The sequence below is a fragment of the Scophthalmus maximus genome, chromosome 3 (assembly GCF_022379125.1).
Source record: "Scophthalmus maximus strain ysfricsl-2021 chromosome 3, ASM2237912v1, whole genome shotgun sequence".
Lineage (NCBI taxonomy): Eukaryota > Metazoa > Chordata > Actinopteri > Pleuronectiformes > Scophthalmidae > Scophthalmus > Scophthalmus maximus.
Window position 1 is genome coordinate 16925411 of NC_061517.1, and position 17783 is coordinate 16943193.

Here is a 17783-nt window from a genome sequence, read left to right on the forward strand (position 1 = left end):
TTTCTGGCTTTCAAGTGGGAGATTTGAAGGGAAAACAGCAATATAGACACGTCTGTTATTTGACTGTCCACCTGTTGCTGCTCACGCCTCCAAGTTTCCCTCTCGCTTCTCTTTACTAAAATAGAAACAGTCAAATGCAGGGGAAATTTGGGCTTTTAAAAGGATAAATCTGTCCATTACATTAGCTACTTTGGCAGCAAGTCAACCACCATTTGGAGACTTTGATCTCTTTGACAGAATGAATTTGGCAGAGTAAAAATAGTGACAGGGTCTGGATCATGTTTGGAGACGCGTGTGCTACTTGCGGTAGCTGAAAACCTTGAATGGTGTCCGACTATTGATTTTTTGGCATTAAATGTAGAAGATTAAGTTGTTCTACACAGTTTTTGAATCTAAATACAAACGTGCAAATGCCCTTGTGAGAATAATTCATTTAAGACAGTAAATATCATGAGCATAGGCCTGTGAAGAATGGAGAAACTTTTCGCACCTAAATGGTCAATTTGTGTCCATTTGAGCGACGGGGGACAGATCTGAATTTTCTCGTGTCATTTATTGTTCCCTCATCTCTCCCTGGTTGTCAGACACATTAGAGGGCACAGTGACAACTTTTATGTACCAAGAACTTTTTGTACAGTTTGTAAAGAAAATTAAGCACAATCTGCAAACACCAGATCTTAGTTTTCTATCTATTACAGTCGTCTTATTTAAGTTTGTCACAGTAGCAAGTGTTAATGTTCCATAGGAAATATTATAAAAATGAACCCCCTTGGTAGGCTTAGTGTCAAATAATAACATTATTAATCAAAACCAACTCTCTATTCAATAGAATTTTTTTTTCATTATTAATCTTCATTTTAAGTCGTTTATCAGGAAAAGAACACACAAAAATGAACACAGATGTATCATTAATGAAAAACTTTGGATGTTTTTTCTGATGCTGATAAGATAAAAGGAGCAATTTACAGGTATTCCTTTGTTCTCTTTTTACAGGTTTTGTTGCATGTCATTTTTAACATTCTAAAGACTGAATGATTCATCGAATTAAAATAATGATTAGAGGTGTGGAAATTTCTCAACTCAAAGATGCATCGCGATTGTCTCCTGAAAAATGCTTTCTCGTTCCAGAAATGTCAGAAATTCACAGCCAAGTTCGACATTATGAACGGCTTAAAACTATTCTGTTCGGCAGGGCAGTACATTCCTGGGTTTTCCCTATAACGCTTCGGTGGAATCTACAGTCTCTCTCCATATCCCCCCCCATATTTCTCTCTCCCACCATCTGTTCCTCTTCTATCCTCCCACACTGTCTCTCTGTCTCCCTTCCTGCTTTCCCCTCAGCCTCTCGTGTGTGCGTCTTCCTCTCTCGCTTCTCCTCCTCTCGAGGCACGATTGATAACCAAAGGGTCAGATGTGGAGCAGGGAGCTTCCCTCACGTGTTGCCTCTCCTCCAAAGCCCGCAGCCTCTGCTGGCATGCACTCACACACAAACGTGATGGTTCGGTTGTGCACTCAGATGGCACAGTAAGGCTAGTAGAGCAAACGCACACACACAGTACAAGACACATGAGCAACCTCGCACACATCACGGATGGAAGAGGCAAAACAATTCAAGTTCAAATGCAGACACAATAAAGCCCATCCTCGGCTCCAGTCTCCTCCTGCACACCCACGTCTACATAGAAAATCCACAATACACACAGGCAGCTTGTTGACACAGGAGACAGGCAACTTCCTCGCTACTATATCAAACAATATCTGAATGAGAAGATAAATGAAAAGAATCTAACAAATAATTTCCCCTTTTGAAAAGCATACAAGTGATTGTTGAAATTTGCAGTTGTTGCACACTTAATTGTGAAATCATGCTCCAAGAATCAGCAATTCCAGCAACCTTATCAGTGCTTCACCTTCTTGCCAACTCTGTATTACCATCATAATCTGTTATCAATGTATTGCTCGTCTTTCCAAGTACCTCTCCTCATTCTTTGAGTTTCTGCTGTTGTCTCTTCTCTCCAAGAGACCGACACAGAGGAAACCACCATAAATCGATTTTCTCTGTGTCCCTCTCCCCAGAGAAGATGCATGTAGTCTGCCTCTATAAATCAGCAGTCAATGTGTACTGAAGTGCTGATCCAAGCAGCGCTACAAGTCAAGGCTCTGCCGGTCACACTACAGTCTGATATGGAAATCTTATCAAAAACAAGAAAAGTCAGCACCACAGAAGTAATACAAATGTGCACACAATTGCACAATTTCGCATGATGACTGGAAACTCGCAGTACAGAGATGTAAAAACCAGAGGAGGGATAAACAAACTGAATACCAGATCATATGACTGCTTTCTTTAAATGAGAGTGCTCATTCAACCATTTGTATAAATGAATTCAGGTGTAGCTAGTGGACAAAATGAGTACTGCATTAAATATCACAGTTGAGAGGAAGCAGACAGTGGATAATAAACATGGTGAGTCGTCCCATGCAAAATATGAAGTGCAAGGCAGCTGACGTATCATGTCTACTGGGTGCCGTGCGTCATACCAGCCACAAATGATGAGTGTCAAACAACATGTCAATTACTGCCCACGGCAAATTGGGGCCTTACCCAGACAACTGAGGATACGCTCAAAATGCTGAATATTCCAACTGAATTTTGGACAACATCAATTTGATTGTGTGTTTTTACAGTGGGATGCTCATTTATCATGATCACGGGGAGATAATGTGTATAGTTAGAAATGGCTATTGCAAGCCAGCAGCTGTTTGAATCATATGAGAGTCAGCTGGGAAATAGATGACGTATCACTGGAGCGGACCGTCAAGAAAAACGACACGTAACTGCGGTTGGCAGTAGAAGAGCGAGCTTCTGACTTTATTTTCACCAGTTCAAATACTAAAACGATGATGACAATGACGGCAACTATTTTTGAGTCGGGCTTAAAACGGTCACAAAGTTCAGCAGAGCTGCCTGAAAGACTGGTTGTGCGGAGTAGTTGGTCTTCTGAGTAACTTCATGTTGTAGAGCTGACTGTCTTTCTAACAGCCCACATTACCAATCCACATTACTACCTTTTGGTTTTAAAACACATCACAGCTGCTACATTTATGCCTGACATCCACACAACTCCAGAGTTTTCAAGTGCCTAAAACTGAGAAGTTTAGAAACCCTGCTCAGCCCAAATCCAGGGGCTGCGTTGTAGTATGGATGGGCAAAAATTGAGACATTTAAAAACGATGTCACAGTTACCCGATGTTAAAAACAGCTATTTTATAACGGAAATGTAGCATTCTTAAAATGATCCAAGGTTTACCGCCAGTGTTTTTGTTAGCTCAGGGACAACATAAGTATGAACTTAAGAGCTGTAGTGTATGTATAGTGACAAATACCTCAATCAAAGACCCCAAATCCTTGTATTAGGGCTGCTTGGAAGATTTAGACAAAAGTATAGGAGAACAAAAACCCGAAACCAGACAAATTAGGGAGGAATCCCAGTGAAAAGCAGGAGCAATGTCAGGGGTAGTACTGACTGGGTAAAGGTAGTGGTGGACTGAACAAGACAGGATTTTGGTGAATGAGTATGACCTTTCAAATGTGCCTTTGGGCAGAATTTAGCAGACTGCAAGTCCCTGAGACATAACAGTGTAGCAGAATATGATGATGGCTCCATAAATCAGCCAGAAGCCAGATACTTGGCAACTACAAATTATTATCTAACTGTTTTTTTTTACACCTATGAATAAAGGTAATGTACTACAATACAATCTCACACCATGACACACATGTGAAGTTTCTGTAGACGGCTAATAGGATGAGCTTGTAGTGTCAAGTGGCAGAAGTGATTTACATTTTACAAGGTTATACCCTACACTCCCTGCCTTGTGCTTTCAGATTAATTAACATTGGCAGAGATCCGAGGGAAACGTACGCGTGATACATGGATTATGGTCACGAGGAGAACATACATGCGAGTTACAATAGAGCAATGATCTCCAACACTAGATAAGGGAAATATATATTGTAAATACAAATGTATATACACACAGATACTGAAAATAATGTCTGTACTTTACATAAACCTTAATAACCAAAATGCATGAAGGCACACCCACAAACAAACACACTTCATGTTTCCTCTGTGACTGATTAATAGCAGGGGTCCATTAGATCACTCAAATAGCTGCTTGTCTCTCTAATTCCCCACTTTATTGGTCATATTTTCATTTACCCTTTTCCTCTCCTCCATCATGCTGCCCATCAGACACAAAAGCACATTTTTCTATTAGTCTGTCTCATCTTTCCCTCTTTGTTTTCTGTAATGTTTAGTGTTTGCCTTCTCTTTTGCTGTAACAACTGTGTATATCTGTTCTCTGGTTGAGCCGGCCTCGTTCTTTCTCTCTATCCTTCCAAGGAAGATGGTCTCTCTCTCTCTCTCTCTCCCTCCCTCCCTCTATACCTCCCCTCTTCCATGTCATCAAGCTTCCTCTCTCCATTATTATTCTCACGCTCTGCCCCCTTTCTGTTTGGGTCCCCGTTTCCCACCATGCAACTCCCTTGCCACTCTCTTTACCTTAACCATTATCTAACTCTGTCCATTTCCCTCCCCATTTCCCTTGTTCTCTCCCCCTTTCTCTCCATCTCGCTTGACCAAAAATCTGTCTCACTCCCTTTCCCACTATCTCACCACCCCCCCCTCTCTCCAACTCTATCCACAAGACTTCGGCCCTTAAAAGGAAGTAGCCCTGTCCTGCTTATAGCTGCATTGGTGTTAACCCTTTCCCAGTGTCACCAGGTTGGCTGGTGCCACTTAACCGGTTTATCACTATAAATGCTTCAAAATGTCACAAACAGAGGGAGAACAACCAACGGTTATTTTAATTATTGATTAGTCTGGTTTATGACATGGCCCTTACACATTAAGTAATAAAAACAGACACACACACACAGTAGAAAAAAAAATCACAGTCTACATACCATGAGTCACTCTAATCACGGACTAGTAGCTCAGCTTTGCTAAATAAATGATGCTTGACTTTGTGAATCCCAATCTGATTAAGATGTTTACATGTTTACAAGAGTAATAGACCTAATCACACTATTCAAACAGAAATACCACTTTCCGTTGCTCACACCACATCAATACAGTGTACATTCCATTTTGCGGAGATTCTTCCAAAGTATATTAGTGCAGCATTGGAAAGTGATTATTTAGTGTCCGTGAAAATTCCGACTCAGCAGTGTCAGTATTATGCTTTCCCCATTAAGTCTCACAGGCCTACAGTCATTGCAGTGAAAAAAACATAAGTGAACGTGGAGGGTGATTTTTTTTTTTCCATTACGGGACGCAACATATCATTCAAATCAAAAAAGGCATGTAGGCAAGCAACGATGAATGGAACCAAGGACTGGACCGTTGTCAGTGTCAACATAATTTACAAGCGATTACTCAACGCACTAATTCCTGACCTCACACTTCCACTTTCCTACAGAGGACACGCTGCTCCGAGTGTGAGACAAGTTAGATCACAGTTCATTAGACTGCAGCTCATGATTACTGCCTGTGCAGGAGAAAAGATTGTCGAGGTTCCTGTTCCAGCGAACAAACAGCTAAGTGTTCTTAACTGCTGAACATAATGAATAGGACTACGTCATAATCCATGATTTTCTGTTTACCGATACAAAACAATATGAAGAGGTAACAATTATAACATTTGTGAGACCAACCTAAACAACTCACTAGTTTGTTTAAGTGTTGTTTTTCCCAGACTTCTTTTTTCAGTGGGAGCAGTTAGCAGCTCCTTATTTATTTTTTTAAAAGATCTTGAAAGAGAACGAGCAGGCCACCAAAGGTTGTGATGATATCGTCACAGCTGGTGCACAGTGCAATGTGAACTTGTGCCACTGATGGGAGGTTATGTACAAACCAGCTTATATTCTGAATATGACGCTAAAGTTGTGAAACATGTGAAAACACCCCACTACTGTCTAGTTTTATAATGCAAGTATGTGTAGCAGCCACCCTCGATGGCATTACCGTCTTCGCTCAGTTTCCACCATGTTATCAGCGATAGTCTGTATGATTGTAATCCGGCAGAACCTGAGGGCTGTTGCCCGTCACCTGTAGAATGTGACACTGCGGAATGTGGATGACAGGAATCGTTTTCTGACCTTATCAAGCACCGGGTTTATGAACACAGCCGCTGCAGGGGTTTGTTTTTTTTTAAACATTTACATGGTCAGAATCACATTATTTTTCATGGCCAGCCCCAGGAGCTTGTTTCATTAAAATATACCTGGAAGAGGTGGGCTAGTGATTATTCTTTTTTGGGGGGGGGGTCCTAACACACAGTTTAAAAGATGAGTCCCTGGAGACATTACAAGGACCGGTATTATAGTATTATATGTGGCAAATCCTGTCTGCAGCAGAAGCAAACTGAAAGACAGGAATAATTACAACTACTCAGGCAACATCTGGGTCTAAGGCATCAGCCCGCCACATGACAAGTACAGCAAAATGTCTTCATATCCGTGGGATGATGCTCAGTTCATTCATTTTGGCTTCCCACAACACATGACTACAGCAGAATATGTGGCCTCAAGAAGACCTGAGTGGTGGCAAAACGTTCAACAGTAGAAAAACATTAGTGGCCGGCCTGCGGGTATGACAGTGCAACAAGCTCACATCAAACCACCGGGGTGGAACGTAAACAAGGCCAATCTTCAATTACGTGACCATTTACAGTCATAAAACAAACTACAAACCTCCACATTCTCAAGCATATGTTTAGACTTAGGTCATTGACTGGTAGCCTTCGGGTGCTGCTTGCTGTGCCATGTAAATGAAGAATGTACAGTTGGATGCGGACTTTAAATGAGATAAAGAAAGGGACAAAATAATAACATTTGATCGGTGAGGTAAGAATCACAGGCTGGTAGAGGAAAGATGGTCATTAAATACAACTTTTTCCCCCCTCTCTCATGTCCGCACAACTTTATTCCTCTCTGAGAGACAGTACAGAGTGCAGCTGCCCTTTAAAACGATAAAGAAATAAGAGGGTTACACAAACACACGTTATCAGAACTGCAATACAGAGACAGTGAAATGAAAGGGGCTGTGAACTGCTAGTGACCTCCAGACTTTCTTTATCTCAGTCATGATTAGGCAAGGCCACTGCCTATCACTGTCACTTCCAGCACTGATTGGCTGAGAGCATTTTCAAGGCTTATGGTTTCTATGGTGACCATGGATGTGACAGTGCAGGGCGCCATGTTAAACCGACAAACTAGAGTTTTCTCTGCCGTGTGGAACACAAGCACTGTCCACCTAATACAGTTAAATGAGGAAAAAGTGCAGCCTCCAACAGGGACATTGCGTTTTCAGTCATGTTTGTGTGTGAATGGGAAGCAGGATATAGGGTTCAATGATTTTCCATGTCACCTAAATCATGTGTACAAATGCAGTGTATCGAAATTATCACCCATCTTATACAAAAGCAACAAAGAACTTGGTGCAGAATTTATGACTTGTAAACCATTTTCACATGTGAGCTCTACTGTTCAGTCCATGAGTCAGAGTGATGTCTGAGGCAGGGTGTGATACAACCACCAGCAACACGCTGGTCTTTTGTCTGTTCAGCTGTCTGCTCTAACAGCCAATTTGGCAGGAAACCAACCATCATGTCTTTCTAAAAACACAGACTTGCTGTTGATCACTGCACACAGTCATAGGTCAATATCAACGTTTATCACCCTGGTCTGAGCTGACACTGAACCGCTGAGGTCAAATGGAGCAACAAATGAATCGTCCCCAAGTACCCCATAATATCGACTTTAGCTAACACTTTTGTATCTTTGTTTAATCAAATCCATATTTAAAAAAAAAATGAGTTGCCTGCTGTGATAATGATCATCTGCACAGATGTAAGCTTAGCTGACTAACTTGAACATCTTCATTTAAAGAGTTTTTCAACATATACCGCACCAAAAGCGGGCCATTGACACCGACCAATCTCACCATCGTGACTCTTATTCTGAAAAGCTGTAATTCAGTCTTCCTTAGCAGCTCTGAGGAAAAGTACCTGCGTCCTTACCAGCGTCTTTAAGACAGTGAACAAACACTGCCTGGAACCACTTGGGCCACAACGGTTGTCTGGTGCCTCTTTAAAATCAATGGTCATATTTTGCTGTGCTGATATTTGAGATCACCTGGATAACCTCAGCTGGCCGGAGCGACTGGCTTGGCTGAATAATTCTCACTGCGCACTTTAAATTCTCCCAATTCTCATTCACAGTCACATTTTGACAAACTCCCCACCAACCTTTGCACATGAGTTCTGTCTCTTACGTGTCTGTCTACCACTCAATGACGTAAACAGGTGGATATCAGGGCAGGTAATGAATGATTACAAGATTCCCAGACACACATACTTTTCAGAATACCTCTAAATGATATCTACACCCTGTCTGCCAAAGTGCATGTAGCTGGTATTTATTGTTGGTCCTAACCCACTAGTTTCTCCCTCATTCATTCTCTTCGTTCCTGTTTCCTTCTTTCTCTACACTTCGCTCCCTTGTTAATTCTCCCTTTCTTATTGTGCCAAAGATGGTTCTGCTAAACCACCCTAATAACCCCTTGTCCCTCTAAGCCATCTCATCTAATGAGATTGGGCCTGTACATGAGACCGATACATGAAGAGCGAGGGATACAGGGGGATTGATAGAGGATAAAAGAGTGATGGATTATATAAGACGGCAGACTGACAGACAGGTGAAAGATGTGGTCATACACTCGGAGAATCAGTTTGGAGATGACGCTCAAGGAAAGGCAAGCCACTTGGAAGATGGTCACACAGGAAGTCTGTTTGTTAAGAATAAATTAGTGGCAAAGAGTGCTTGTAAATGAAAAAACAAGGGAAGATATATAGACTGGTGTGTTCTCACAAGGGAAAGTCTTGGGCATTCTTTGTAAATCAGTTAGACCGCCGGGTGTGTGACAAAATGCTGTGAAACCTCCAAAGGAGAGTCATGCTCAGGGTATAATTCTGAATATTTCCTTACTTGGCTATTAAAGGCCTGTCACAGTAGAAATGTGGACATGTTCGAGTAGGAAAAGCACAAGTGTTACTGATAACATTAGCAATGGCTCCAATCAGTGCGAGTTAGCCAATATGCACAATACCACTGGACTATTGCAGAAAACGCAACGCAAATAACTTGTATTACAAAATATTTCCTTTGTCGAATGGGGTAGTGTAAAGAGAAATGTGCCTCTCTGAAAGGACTGATCCCAAGTCTTTTTTACAGCACTACAGCCACATTAAATGGACTGATTCCCACATGACCTTTCAAGCACCCTAACTTCCTCTTCCCCCAAACCGTAAATGCCCCTTCTGTTTTTTTCACTCTCTCATCTCCTTCTCCCTCTCTCTGTACAGAGAAACAGAGAGAGGGGGGGGGGGGGGGGCAGTTTGGGTACATGGCCATTGAGTGTTTCTTTTTAAACATCAACCACTTGTCCAAGGCTTCGATGCAAAAACTCTTTGCTAGCTAATGTTTAAACACAAACATCAAAGTTGTAGAAAGTAGCATTGCAAGCATTTTTTTTCAGGGGTGTCCTTAAATAATTAACATTTTCTAACATTTTCATTCATGGAGATATAGTCTCCATGAATGAGACACGTGGATTATACCTTGTCCCGGTTTCAGCCAACATTAACACCAGTAAGAGATAGAGGAAGTGTAAGACTAACAACATAAATATTATTTTACTGTTTGTCAATTTACTTGATCTGGTTCTGTAGGTGTTGTGTCACTGAAGTCTTTAAATGGGCTGGCAGGGCAGTGGTCAGACTCAGGCAGTATTATGAACTTAAGAGAGAGAGTGTACTAGAGCGAGGGGGCATGTGAACTCCAGACAAGATGTAGAGCCACTGCTAAATGCCTGCCAACCCCCTCCATTTCCTTGTTTCTCTGCAGTGCCACTAAAGATGGCTTGAGGAAAGAGAATGAGGAAGCATCAAAGTTCAAACGATGTCTATCAGTAAATGCGAGCAGACCCGATTGTACCACAGTCTGTTCTGTCTTTTTTCTTTCTCTCGATGGGGCTGGTCCTTCTTGTTGTTGTTTTGCTGCCTATTTCAATGTGTTCTTTCATAGGCTCAGACTTTTGTAGGTATTCTGGTTTCATCAAATATTGTCTCGATGTTCTCGCAAAGGAAAACCAGCTTGCCACTCTGGCAGTTTAATAGGATCCTAATGACAAACAAACAAACAAATACGCTGTGTTTTTGCCCTTTTGTCAACCACAAAAAATGTCCTGGTGGATGCACAGACACGTCACCATTCATGGGAGATCAGATACAGAGGACTTAGAGATGACACAGACTCTAAATTCCATATTTGCAAATGGTTTTACCCATTAAGACCGGATGCAATGCTTGTGTTTGCAACGCTCCCTTTAGAGCTGGATGCAAAGTCAAAGCACATGACCCATGAACTGCATCGTGATTCAAAGAAATACACATGGTGAAATACATGTGGGATCAATAAATGATTATTTGTGTTTGTGGTTAGGGAAGGATATAGAGTGGGGTCCAAAAATCTGAGTCCACTTTCCCACTGTCTCAGCTATCTTACAGTTGTGAATCATAAAATGATTTTAACAGGAGACCCGGTGAGAGTCTATCCACTCTGTGCTGAGAGTCCAGAGTATGTCTAATACATTACCTCAAACCCTGGTACCTAAGCTGCACAATACACTTGTCTCTTGTCATTAATGATAATGTTCTCTAATGTGGTCTTTATTTTAATAACCTGGTATAGACACAGAGAAGGATATGAAGACAAATTATCCTGAGCTCAGACAGACATGCTTAGAATTATGCTGGTGGGAATTGTAAAAGACAAACAGGCAGGTGGAGAAACAGAGAGAAACACAGAAAGGTAGAGAGATAACGCCACAGGAAAAGAGACTAAAAAAGACATGCAGGCGAAAGGAGGATGTTAGTGGGCAGGGAGGTAGACAAACCATCAGACTCTCAAAGGAATGATGTAAAGACAAAAGAAAAACATGACGGTTAAAAAGGGAGGATGATCGGCATGGAAAGAAAAACAGACATATAGTCCTAGGGGCTTGGTAAACAGAGGGAGGCGGGGGTATAAGGAACATAGGTACACAAAAACATAAAGAGAGAGCAAACTAACAACTATATAGGTAAGATGGCCAGCTGAGGGGAGAGCCAAAATGAGCAGCATGATGTTTTTGTTTGACTTGTCTATTGGTGGTTGGTATAAATACGGGCAGGAAGAAAGACAGAGAAGACTGAGTGGTATGAGACATCTGAGGGCTTTTCCACTTAGCGCTGTCGGTCAGCCGGGCCAGCAGGTCCCTGTTAGGATGCTAGGCTGCATTAGATTTGCCTGCAAGCTAAAAGCACACTGGACACACACTGCAGCCCGCTAATCTGGTCACCTGTTGCACAACACTAATGCCTTCCCTAACCCCGTACCCTTACCTTATGCATAGTAACTTAATGCCTAACCCGAACACAAATTATAACCCTAACCTTAAAACCAAATCTTAGCCCACAAATAGACCTTTGAAAATGTCCTTACAATGTCGAAATGTCCTCAAAAACAAAATTGGTTCTCACAACCATAGAAAGACCGGACACACACACACGGACACGCACACACACGATAATGAATACGGACATGTCAGCTCTGCTCATTATACTAAATACCAGCACCTATAAGGGCTCCTTGGTGTACGTTCATATATCACACACGCCTGCAAGGAGAATGTCCCAAAGCAAAACTAAAACTTAAATATGTGAATTAGAATAGAATATTCTAAAATGACAATAAAGAAAATTGTACTGATGAGAGGAAACGAACAAGCTCCGTCTGCCCTTTCTCTGGACTTGATGACAGCCATGATTACTCGGTCTACTAAACACAGAGCCTAACTGTAATCACTACTATATCAGAGAAGTGAGAGAAGAATCTGCTAGACAGAGCAGTGGGGGGTACGGGGCAGGACAGAGAGGAAGACAGGGTGACGGAAACCAAATAAGGGAAAACAACAATGAGGAGGAGGAGACAGAAAGAGGTCAGAGAGGCAGAATTTCAGCGTGTTGTGCGTGTGTGATCACACCCCGAGCAGCTACATTAACCCCTGGCTTCCACAACAACCACGCATGCAAGGAGCATATCATCTGCTCAACTCAACACAGACACATTATGGTCTTCGTATACAGACGTGTTCACACAGTCTGCACAGACTCAAATTTTGGGCAGAGCATTCCCTCACAAACATAGGTCGATGATAAATCTGTCACCACGTCAACCATTGCAACCACGTGGACGCAGGAACTTAATACACTTCAGAGTGTGTCTGCAGCTGCATGACACTGTCACCGGGATAAAGGTGGACACAAGTATACATCAAATCAACAAGAGTAAACTCTGTATTGTATTTGTTATCAATGTCACTCCTGCTGATTTGGTAAAATAAGTAATTAGGTGTAAAGTTACACAGCCAGATGTTTTCTGTATATTGTAGTCCTTTACATAAACCCAAATACAGAGGGTTTTGTAGGTAACATAATTATTAAATTAATCAAATTACTCGAAACAAATTTGTTTTATATTTTTAACATTGTCACTACTTTTAAACTTCTCCTTGCAGACACCCTGTTAAAAAGGTGTCTGTTTATCAGGTCTTGCTTGAATTCACCAAGCTGTGGGCCTTAAGTCATACATTATTCAAATGTTTAACATCAACAGAAGAACTTTAGTCCACAATGATCACCGACCATTTGGGAAAATTTGCACTTAGTGGTGCAAGGGGGCTTAACTATCTTCTGTTGATGCTTAGAGTCTTCCGAAATAAGCGCTTTGACAATAATCAACAAAACAAATTGAACTGCTTGGGAGTCAATTTCCAAAGAATAGAGTTGGCAGAAAATTACCGTCATCTGTGGTAAAAACTGCACAATCCAGGATGAATAAAAGCAAAGCCTACAGTTGGCTGAGTGTTCAGGTGACTCTGCCTTCAACCTGCTGTACAGAGTGTTGTTATGCTCTGTTGAGAGTTAGCATGGGCTAGGTTTTTTTCCCCCTCAGCCATTCTCTTTCTTCAATCACTTTTTCATATATCCTCTACTTCATCCCCGCTGTCTTTCTTATAAAAACACACTTAATTTATTTCTATGATCATCCCTGGGACTCATCTGTCCCTCAATCCATCTTTTAATAAAACCCCCCACTCATTTCAGTCACAGAGGCATCTATTCATCCTCTCCTGTTTCCCTCAGACTGACACTACACAGACCAGAGCTCAGAAGAAAAGGAAACGTGCACATATTTAGGAATATGAATTGCAAAATTTTTGTGAGTGTAAAGCTTGTACTTTCCTTCATCTATCACTGAACAATGTGAGTCCACACATTTGAAAAATTGGTTGGTAAATCTATTTAAAAACAGCAGGTGATCCTGATATTTAACACTCTTTTAGTCCAACTACATATCTTCTAAATATCTTTTTTATCTGTCACATTTCTTTACAGAAGCTTGGCCTCAACACAGAAAGGGTAACTCAATGATATGATATGATGGAGGTACAACAGTTTGTATTCAAAACAATTTGTGCTTTTGTTAAGCAGCTTAGGCCTGTGTGGTGATCCTGCTGTGGATCTAAGCTGCAGGAGTCAGGGAAACAATACCTGTAAAATAGGATGTCATATTTTGGGAATACATAACCAGCCCTCTAGTTAATTTACATGTTAGACTTTTAGCTGGCACATTTATACAAAGACCACAGTAGTGAATCATAACTCTAAATAGACTAATAAAAGAAAACAAAAATGTCAAGAATATTTGTATACAACAAGCACAAAATGTTCATGATGGGTCCAATAAAAACATCTCTCCTGTTCTATCAAACTCCAGCTAAATACAAATGTCCATATGGCAATATTTCTTAACTTATGGGTTCAGTACCGTCACCGCATGTCAAAAGTAGTCATGTGTTTTAGTAAGCTTTGCTGTAAATATTGAACTATTGTCCAAACCACCATAATAATGACACAATATGAGAATAAGGTTGGCTGATTCACATTTAATCAAACCATGGCAGATTATGATACCCGAGAGCACATCTGGGTGAGAGAGTGACAGAGAGCGATCTCGATTAACGTGACTACGTCATCTCCCCTGCAGCTTGTTTGACTCTCTGTGAGTCAGGGCGATGGTGAGCCGAAAACAGTCAGAAATGAGCTTACAATTTTCAAAAAGTTGACGCAGAGGACGGGCAACACATCTAACAAGAGGAAACACCTGGTCAAAAACAAAACACATCTGAAAGCTGACATGTGTAGCAATAGCCGGAGCTAACAATAGCATGCCTGCAGCCGACGCTGAAGAAGTTAAACCCTCTGTGGACAGCGACACATTAAGTGAAGCATCAATGACAACCTCATCAACATCTTCTGTATCAACTATATTGTTGTTGTAGATTATTGGGAAGTTGAATTGTCTTGGTTGACATTAGCTTAGAATATTTACTAGCATTAGCCAATACTCAGTCCACCTGCTGCTGTATTTAGTACACTAAAGCAGTATGTGATTTTGTATTACAACCAAAGCAATAATTCAATATTCATTGTGACAGGAAAAACCCCACAAGAGAAATAAAAGTGATGGCAGCTATCACCAACCGGACTCGAACCATTGACACTGTTATTAAACCGTCACCCTCTCAAAATCTTCAGCTTCCAGAAACTTGAAAAATGCATCAACTGACATTCATCTAGTTTAGTTGCATATTGAGAAACAGCCTCTATCATGGTGCTAATGCTGAAAATACTGTGTATCGTTTTAATGTCTCTCGACTTGTCAGCATACCAAAAGTGGCAACTAACGAAACCAGATAGGGTATGAATCACCTTTGGAAATATCTAAGAATATCCATGTCTGTTTTACAATCCCGAGTTTAAAAGTTATTTCGGTATTTTGTGCACAAGACTAACTGCTTTTGTAGCATCTTCAGTTGAACGGATGGCATTTTAGTACTCTACATACCTGTAGGCTACAACAGTACTCAGGCAAGAGCACATGATGTCTTTCACTATACAGGCCTGTGTTCTTCCCATCACAAACAAATGCCTCGGGGCAGTCTACACAAGTCTGGCTGAATAATCGAATGTCATGGATGTCATGTGTGTGACCCACAGCATCCAGGCAGAAGTTTCTATAACAGTATCAGCTCCACGACGGTTATTGCCACCCTGGATTAGAAATAGAAATGCTCAACAACTGATCACCAATAAGAATGTACAAGGAAGAATTTCTTCACGTTCTAACCAGGATAGAATTTGAACCGGTGTGAAATCCAAGTCATAGCACATCTGTTTGCTTTCACAAGCATGTACGTACACAAGCAAAAACAATAACATGAACAAGTACTCAACACACACACACACACACACACACACACACACACACACACACACACACACACACACACACACACACACACACACACACACACACACACACACACACACACACACACACACACACACACACACACACACACACACACACACACACACACACACACACACACACACAGCGCTCCATCAGCTGAGGTCACAGCTGTTTGAAAGAACCCAAATCCAACTTTTGTGAGCATACAAACAGAAATTGCAATCCCCCATTTACCCTGACTCAGTCAATGCTGGCCAATATTTGCATATGGGGCATGATAAATATGGTTTACCCATAATTGATAAAGAGTAAAACTAGAACTGAAGTTTAAAACAACAAATACTACTCAAGTCCTGGGTAAACAAACTGTTGACTATGCAGTCAACCTGCAACTAGATGTTACACTCCATCAGTGCTTAAGTATCTGCTAAGGATACTGACGGGAGACACACGGAGGGTCCCTAATCATTACTTTAGATGCATTTGGATTGTTTAATTACCAAAAAGCATTGTGAAATTATGTCACTAGCTCAAACAATGTTACTTGCACACGACTGAGTTTTAAAACATACACCCGTGACTGTTCCACAGATCATCACAGAGGAACAACTCACTGAGAAAACACAGAACCACCATTCACAAGGCAACAGCCGCAGGCTCCACACAGCAAACCGATGTGATATAGGACATGCTGTTCTCAGCAGCAACGGAGGAGAGCTGAGCATCTTACATCTTCTGCCAGTCAATGAGACACAGAGGACTGAAGTATCTGCTCCAAGTGACATACTGTCGGAAAAAGTAAGTCTGAAAATACAGACAGAAAATATCTCAAAGAAATTGTTCTTCTTGTAAATCTGAGTTGATTTCCTGGAAGCATGGCTTTAACTTTCTGAGCACATTGTGTTAAAATCATAGTATCAGCTTATCACATTAAATGGAGGATTGATTACGACAAGATTTTCTTCAATACCAAAGAAATTCAGTTTGTTTCTTACTCACTTGCAACAGTGTATCAACAGGTTGAATTCGTTATTTTTGAATGCTTGCTCCTGTAGAATATCATGCCACATATTTTCAATTTGATTCAAGTGTAGAAAGTGGAAATCTTTCATGGGGTCTGCTTAGTGAGGGCATCCTTTTTACTTGAGGTGGCCCTGCAAAAATATTTTGTATTTTGAAAGCTCCTCAAACGTTTGATTACAGAGATATAGTTGAAGAAATTAGACCTTTGACGGCCCTTGAAACTTGAGTGTTCAAATGAATAGCAAAAAAGTACAGTTTCATATCCTGCGAGCTAGGAAAGAAAAAGAACGGAGAAGGCTTAGATTAGATGAATGGCAGATGAGGGCTGCCTTGTTGAACCGTCCGCTCAATGGGATTCTCGGAGCGCAGATGTGTGTATGCAAATCTGTCTCTGAAGAGGAGAAGAAATATATTCTGGCTATTTCGGTGACGAGGCTTAAAGGACTCACCTTCGCATTCTTCATTTCCCTCTCCAACCCATTCACACTAACGCACCATGACCACATTCTCGCTCTCATTCTGCACAGCATCCCTCACACCGACACGCTCAACGCAACCGCGACTTACGCTCAAAGTCGGAATCGTCGTCTTCGTCGTCGTCCCCGTTGGACTCTGTTTGCATGGGCTCCCCGTCGAACATCACCCCTTTCCCCGTCTTGCCACCGGCGCCGGCCCCATCCTGACTTCTGGTGTCTCGCAAGCGGGTGAAGTACTGTACTGCAAAGTCCACCAGGTCTGACGGCCTCTGTCGCAGCACCTCCACAGTGTAGCCCTGCAGCAGTTCCGTCAGCCCCACCGGTATCTCAATGCTCATGGCTGTGCGTGGCTCCTCGGCGGTTGTTTGCTGTCTATCTACAGAAGGGGAGAAACGTGTCAGGGTTTGCTTTGGCACCAAAGTCATTTCTGGTGTTTTGGTCCAAGGCTGTGAGCGGCTCGTGGACCGCCTGATTGTGAACTTGACCTATGATCGGAGACATTCATCACAGCGTGCCTGTGAGTGACCTCTGTGTGCTGGGGGACGGACGGACGGACGACAGCGTTGCATGACATCTGCAACCTGAGCGTCCAGTTGGATCCACAAGCGGGGTGGTGTCACCGAGCAGCCACCCTGTCTGCAGTTGAACCACACAGCTGCGCCGAGCAGATGTCAACCTCGCACGTGCCTATGGGGTGGACAGACAGCCAATGGCATCGCCTGGGTTTCTGCAACACTGCTGCCAGGCATCGCCAGCAACTGAGCTGTCAACTCAGGCTGGGGGGGCCGGTCGGCGCT

At 42.0% G+C, this 17783-nt stretch overlaps 1 protein-coding gene across 10 annotated transcripts in view; it reads right to left on the reverse strand.

The window, feature by feature from the left end:
* The window catches only part of prkar2aa (protein kinase, cAMP-dependent, regulatory, type II, alpha A), a 42312-nt gene that overhangs the window by 21212 nt on the left and 3317 nt on the right, over nucleotides 1-17783 (reverse strand). For 6 of the 10 annotated variants that reach the window (XM_035646325.2, XM_035646321.2, XM_035646324.2 and 3 more), the window contains one exon: nucleotides 17078-17362. In XM_035646325.2, the coding sequence (XP_035502218.1) occupies nucleotides 17078-17324 (247 nt within the window). In that variant the 5' untranslated portion in view covers nucleotides 17325-17362. Of the gene's footprint in view, nucleotides 1-17077; nucleotides 17363-17471; nucleotides 17674-17783 lie in introns of those variants that run through there. The other 4 variants (XM_035646327.2, XM_035646319.2, XM_035646320.2 and 1 more) reach the window with 3 other exon arrangements.